Source organism: Trachemys scripta, chromosome 1 (genome assembly GCF_013100865.1).
Source record: "Trachemys scripta elegans isolate TJP31775 chromosome 1, CAS_Tse_1.0, whole genome shotgun sequence".
NCBI classification, from domain to species: domain Eukaryota; kingdom Metazoa; phylum Chordata; order Testudines; family Emydidae; genus Trachemys; species Trachemys scripta.
This window is the reverse complement of record NC_048298.1, coordinates 131,680,970-131,687,618: the sequence shown is the minus strand read 5'-3', so window position 1 is coordinate 131,687,618 and position 6,649 is coordinate 131,680,970. Positions and strand designations below refer to the sequence as shown.

The following is a 6,649-nucleotide window of genomic DNA, read 5'->3' as shown; positions in this document are numbered from 1 at the left end:
GCGCACCAGGTGGAATGATCCTGCTTCATGGTTGCATTCCACCCCTCAGGCAAATATGCCTCATGGATCCTCTGCCTAGGTACAACCTTCCCACGTCCGGCACACTGTCTGTCCCATGGGACTCTATGCTGACTTGTCCTTCTGCCCTGATACCCCCCCACACACACATACACCTTGAGCTCTCCTCCCACGTACAGAATCTCCCCCCTCAATGCCAGCCAGGCCTTGCACCCAGTTACTGACCCTCCCAATCCCCCATAACCCTATGTCAACCAAGCCACACACCTCCCCCTACCATTGACTGAAAGACCAAGCGACACACACTGACCAAGCTTTCTTCCTAGTAACAGGCCACTCCCACTCATCCTGACCAAGCACCACATGCTCCCATCCACCACAAATCAAACTGAAAGCTTCAACCCACCTACTCAGCATTTTATACAAGAATCAAGGGCCTGATCTCTGATGTGGACAACCTTGAAGAGGGGCAGCAGGACTTCTTGGTTGTAGCTGGGGATACCTGTAAGCTCAGCACCCACCTAGTTCACAGATGGAAAGAGAAGGTGATCTTCCTGGGCAGGTGCCAGAGACCCTAGGGCTATCAGAATGCAGGCCTGCTCAACAGTAAACATTCGAAATCCAAGATGCCAAAGGGAAATACAGGCAATCAACATGACTTAGTACTACCTAAGTGCTGCAGGTGTGCCCCAGTGCTGGGGACTCCCAAGCTGTTACGTTAGTGTTTTTGTAGTGGAGGTTCCTAGATGATGATCTTTGATATCCAGTGGCAGAGATATCTTGCTGTTTTGGGGGTGCCTGATTGCTGGCAGATCCTGCCTGCATCACCAGTGCGCACTCAGTATTTGGGATGCTGGTTGCTGTCCTCTGACATAAGGGCTTGTGCAATCCCACATAGTTGGGCCCCTGCCTATAGCCCCCAACAGCCCTCTTGAGCCTTAGAATTAGCCCCTCTAGTGTTCTGGGTTCTGTTTGCTGTGAGGGTTACAAAATCCTGGTTGTCTCCCAGACACAGCCAGCTCCTGGTATTTCTGCAGCAACTCTTCGTAGACTGGACTGCTGTTCCTCAAAGCGAGTCTCTGTGCTGCCTCCTGGTAATGGGGTTGGAGGCTGGGGCAAGGCCAATCCCAACAGTCTCTAGTTGCAGGTCTGACTGGCTGCAGCTGGACAGAGAGAGATTGCAGGCCTCTTCCTGCAGTCAGGTGTCTGTATCTGTTAAAAAGGAAGGGAGGATCAATGTGTTAAGTTTCCAGACAGAGAGGTACCTTGCTGTTTTTTCCATGACTGAGCTAGCTCGCATAGGATTGGAGGGATGGTAGATTATTAGGGTCCGACTGTAAATACTAATTCTCTCTGTAGAACAGGGTAATATACGTGGTTACCATGCTGCACTGGGTAAAGGTCTCCCTGTCTGCTGGAGAACATTCTTCAAGACTGAGCCCAGTCACAGGAATGGAGCACCTGCTTGTAGAAGTACAGACCTACTAGCCATTAGCATGATTCCCCCGATCAATACTAGGGAGGAGTGATGTCCTGTCCTATAGCCAGGCTTGGCCTGAACCTCCTTGTCTGAAAGGAATAGGCATCTGCCAGGGGCTCCAGCAGGCACAGCAACATGTGCATGCAAAGGGGAGAGAGAGAACAACAAAGAGAATTAAGGATCTACAGTACTTAGATAATTTAGCTTTGAGTAATGTTTGCCAGTCACTCGAATATCACTGAGAGCCTGCAATTGTTCAAGCTGCTTCATGGCAATATAATGAGGAATAATGGTATGAAACTAAGGGACTAACATTGAGGTGGAGGAAACTTCCTGGTGGAGAGATGCATTAGGGCAGCTGTAAAATAGTCTCCCAAGGGAAGTAATGGAGGAAGCCTCATCCCTTGGGACTTCTAAGCTAGGATGGACACAGCACTAGGAAATATACTGTACTTGAAACAACCCCAGCTGCAGAGATGAGCTAAGACATTTCATTCCTAATTTCTATGATATGAGTGCGCTCTAGTGGTCATTCTACTTTCAGTACTTATTGGTACAGGAAATAGCTGATGGAACTATTGTGTTCAGCATGAATCCTTAACAGGAAGTGGGGGGGTGTCTGAGCCAGGCTTCCATAGCAGGAAGAAGTTGCTTGTTGGTGTGGTGGGGCTTCTCTCCTGAAGTTTGGAAAAACCTAACTCTCACCCCTTGCCTTGGGGTGGAGAACCCTCCTTCAGCCTTTGGAAAGGCAGGAATACACCCAGGAATCACTTCAACACCGTTGTCAGCAAACAAACAGTCCAAATGGCTCAGCAACATTGGTCCCATAGTCACAAATCACTAGCGTGACCAGATGTCCTGATTTTTATAGGGACCGTCCCGATTTTGTGGTCCTTTTTCTTATATGGGCTCCTATTACCCCCCCCCCCCCCCCCCCTCTCTCCTCTGCTGTCTGGTCACCCTACCGATCACCGTAGCTTCTTCCCCATGGGCTCTAGGGGATTCTTGCATGTAGTCAATTGTAATAGGCTGGGGGAGTGCTGAGGTAATATGTATAACTTCTACATTCTCCTTTTTCCTGCACCGCAGCTTACTGCTCTGCAGAAGTACAGATCAGAGTACATTCTTTGCAGAAAATTATAAAGAAAACATACACAGAGTTAACCTCAGAGCTGTGGTGTCAATGTTAACAACATTTGCCAGTCAGCTTGAGAGAGAGTACCATACAACTTCTTAGTGAACAACCATTTAATACGTACACAAATGTTTGCAAAGAGTATTTTTGAATATTTCTTAAACAAAGCTACTAGAGGGTCAACCTATTGGTGTTACTTATCTAGGCTTTCCCATTTTGTTATATAGATCAGTCCCCTGTTTTAACAGACCATATCAACTTTTATTCTTTGGTACACACATGCAGCTACATTCCCCTCAGAGATTTGACATAAAATGTAGGTGTCACCTGGATTCTCCAGAGCCCAAGGAAAATGGCAGCCTCTCAGTACCCTGCCAAACACCTCAGAATCTCCTCAGCAAAAGTGTCAGAAGCTCCATGCAGTCAACAGCAATTCCAGTCCCATAGCCAATAGTCTCCACAGTTTCTAGAGCTTCAGCCTCTGTCCAAAGCTGCACAGGTGTTAGGATACAGCTTCCACAGCAGACACATCTCTTGGTCCTGCACTGATCAGTTGCTAAGTCTGGCAGGCTGTCTGCAACTCCAATATTTATAAACCTTTCCACCAGAACTCCGATTGGCTCTGCTCTCAGAGAGTGAATGTGTGGTACCTGCAAGACTGCCTGCCCTTAATGGAAATTTTCAGTACACCTTTAGAAATAGCTACTAAGTACATTCAGCAACTACCACGTTTCTCTTCTAAACATGTGTTCTTCTAGGTTGCCCTGCTTTCTGCATGTGGTGGTTACACAAGCTCATAGGGTATGACTATGCAGCCCACAGCACTGAGCCTTCCAGCCCAGGTCAACGGACTTGGGCTAGCACGGCTTGCTCCAGCGCTCTAAAAGCAGCTGTGTAGACAGCTCTATGAAGCCTACTCCCCTCCTTAGGCTTCAGAGCCCAAGCACCAGCCTGAGCCACAACTTCAAAGTGCTGTCTAGTTTCAGAGTGCCAGCGCGAGCCCCACTACCTTGAGTCTGTCAATGCAGGCTGTGTAGACATGCCATGGGGGCCACACAGCCAGGCTGCTTCCTGTACCTGCTGCACATGTCCTCTTCTGTAGCCTCTACCCGAATGGCATCCTCATCCTCCAGTAGGAAGAGACCTTGTCAGCAGGGGTGTGATCTTCTGCCAGCTGTATAGCCAACTAAGGCTGTGCTGGGTGGGGGTGGAGAGGCCATCCCCTCGCCAGTCAGGACTCCAAGGGCAGGGTTGGTGTTTGCAGCTCAGCTGCTGACAGTGTTGGCTCTACATTGGCAATGGCATTCTATGCCAAGGATTAAAGCGTTACTCGAGTGAGTGCTCAGGGAACTCAAGCCCAGGGTGCTCGGCTCTGTAGGGACTAAGCTTTCTCCTCAGAATTAAGGTTAACCCTTTCAGAGAGAACCAGGCTATCCTTGGCAGAGGCAGATTAAGATTTATTGGGACCCTGGGTACAAAGAACATTTGCCCCTGCCCACCCCCCCCTCACCATGGGGCACTGCCTCCTGCTCCTCCTTTTCCCCGCAGGGCCCTGGTCAGGCTGGAATCCTGAGCCAGGACATAGTAAAAGCCACCCAGGGAACCCGAGCTGCTGTGGGAAGCCCCAGAGAGGACATTGGCCAGGGACTGCTTTTGGGCTCCCTGGCTGGCTCTTACCACGGCCTGGCTCTAGCTTCCGGGCGGGGGGGGGAGGTGGTTAGAAAGAGGCTCCCTTTCTATTTCTTTTCCCCTGCCATAGCTCTTCATCTAGAACATCTCAACACTCCCCTTCCTTTGGAAAGCACTATCTGTCTTCAGCTCACTACACGAATTCCTAGCCATTACAGGGACCATTGCTCTCTCCTTCCTGTTCTGCCAGTGATACAGAGAAGTGTTGTCTCCTAAGGGATGGCCTACTTTGGTCTAATTCTGATGGGTGGGCTTGGTGCGGGGATGGCTGGGTGGTGTTGGTGACCTGTGATATACAGAAGGTCAGACTACATGACAGAATCATAGAAATGTAGGGCTGGAAAGGACCTTGAGAGGTCATCAAGCCCATCCCCCTGCGATGAGGCAGAACCAAGTAAACCTGGATCATTGCTGACTGTTATTTGTCCAACTTGTTCTTAAAAACTGCAGTGAGGGGGGGCTTAACTACTCTCATAGTTAGAAAGATTTCCCTAATTTCTAACGTTTGTGGTGTTAGAATCTATGACTCCATTATCCCTATTTTACACCAATCCTTTGTGAGCTGGTGGTTAAGTTTCCATTCCCTCCCATATGCTCCACAGCAACTGATGAGGCACGGGGAAATCAGTGCTCCTTACCGGTTGAAGTCCTGAGGAGGCAAAATATTTCCCTGGCTGTTTATGGGGGGAGCTCGGCACTCGCTCATCATCTTTAGTCGCTTGCATTCCTGTAGCTCTTTCTGTATTTGGGCCACAGCTTTTTCTGTACGTTTCTTGTCTAAAAACAGAGCTCCCTGTGCGATGAACTTGAGGTAAGTGTTCCCATCCATCTCTGAGGGAGGCGGGATGGGCGGCTGGGGCATGCAGTATGTCCTGGGAGCAGTAATCCATCGCCACACATTGCTGTCATAAGGTATGTCCGGCCTCGATGGGAAGAGTGGAGGCAGCCTCCCTACATCCAGCCAGGTGTGGTATCCCCAGATGTGCCAGCGGCTAGTGTCTTCCCAGGGGCAGCGCAGTTTCTGATTAACTTTGATCTTGATGTCTGTGCATGGTGGTCTTGCAACTGCCAGTTTATGATAAGCTCTTGGGGAAAACCCTGGCCATGCGGTATGCCTCTCTTTACACAAGAACTCACGCTCTGCCCAAGAGGTCATCTGCAAGAGATCCCAGACAAGGCCTAGCTGGGAAAAAGCAGGGAGAAAACATTTGATAAAACCAGCCCTCAGTAAAGATCTCTACCATCCCAATGTTCTTGTCCTAGCTTGCAGCTCCTGAATACAGTGGGCAAAGTCAGGTACAATTTGCAGTGTTCAGCTGTAAACTTTCCCTACACAGCTCTGCCAATGCCCCTCAGTCCTGCCCTGCACCCCCCTGCTAGGCCAGTGCTGGGCTCCCAATAGAAGAGAAACAGAACATTTCCCACTGCTATAAACAGAGTAGTGCAAGGCTTAAAGTACTCTCCACCTCACCCACTGTCCCAGTAACTAGCATGCTGTACTGCTAGAAACTTAGTGAGATTGTCCCCATGGAAACTAAAGAGCACAATGGAGGAAAACAGGTATCTCTGCAAGGGAGGGGGGAGAAGAGGGCACCTGACACTAGAGGGAGTATCTGTCACTTCACTTTACTTAGTGTGAAGGTTTGTACCTTCTTGAGGGACCAAATGACCAGATGCTGTCATCAAACAGCTTTCTGCAGTTTGCACTCTCACCACTCTCTTCCCTGTGCTGACTGGCTGTTTGCTCTATCCTTTCCTGCCCCTCCCTTCCTTCCCCTCTGTGACCCCTCCCTACCTCCTTCCTAACTGTCTCTACTCCTCCATCCCACTCTTCTCCTTTGTCTTGCCAGCTACCTAATCCTCTCCGAACACTGAAAGGGCTGAAATAACAAAACAAATTAAAAAAAAAAATGGTGCCATCTCATCATTCACTCTGCTTGTATGCTCTATCCCTCTCCCCTATCCTTTGTCTACCTTCTCTATTCAGATTGTAGGCTCCTTGGGGGCAGGGACTTTCTATTATTCTGTTTGTACAGTGCCTGGCACAAGGGGGCGCTGTTCTTAGTTAGCCCCTGGGCACTACCATAACAAATGAGAAATCTTTAAAAGTCACCAGCATTGCTGTAAACAGCACAAATTACAGAAGATTCATTGCAATGGGGTATGCAAGCACAGGGCTCCCACAGCCACTCTGCAGAGATGTGTCCTGCACAGCATCTTACCTAGTAATCTATTCTCTGCAGGTATTGTGCACTGCCACTCTGGGGAGAAAGGAAGCCAATCCTGCTCTACGCATCTATTCAGTTCCTAGTTTGAAATTAACCCTT

General features: G+C 49.2%; 1 protein-coding gene across 1 annotated transcript; it reads right to left on the bottom strand.

Moving 5' to 3' along the window:
- Window positions 1-971: 971 nt before the first annotated feature.
- Window positions 972-5,753, bottom strand: TEX52 (testis expressed 52). Its single transcript, XM_034760977.1, has 2 exons — window positions 4,961-5,753; window positions 972-1,230 (listed from the first exon to the last, which is right to left on the bottom strand). Exons 1-2 carry the CDS (start codon window positions 5,476-5,478, stop codon window positions 972-974), a joined length of 777 nt encoding a protein of 258 aa, XP_034616868.1. The 5' UTR covers window positions 5,479-5,753.
- Window positions 5,754-6,649: the final 896 nt, after the last annotated feature.

Coding starts and splice junctions, on each gene's coding strand:
- TEX52 (XM_034760977.1), bottom strand. CDS start 5,478: ATGACCTCTTGGGCAGAGCGTGAGTTCTTGTGTAAAGAGAGGCATACC. Junction 1,231..4,960: donor CCTCCTCAGGACTTCAACCG/GTAAGGAGCACT, acceptor CCTTTTTAACAG/ATACAGACACCTGACTGCAG.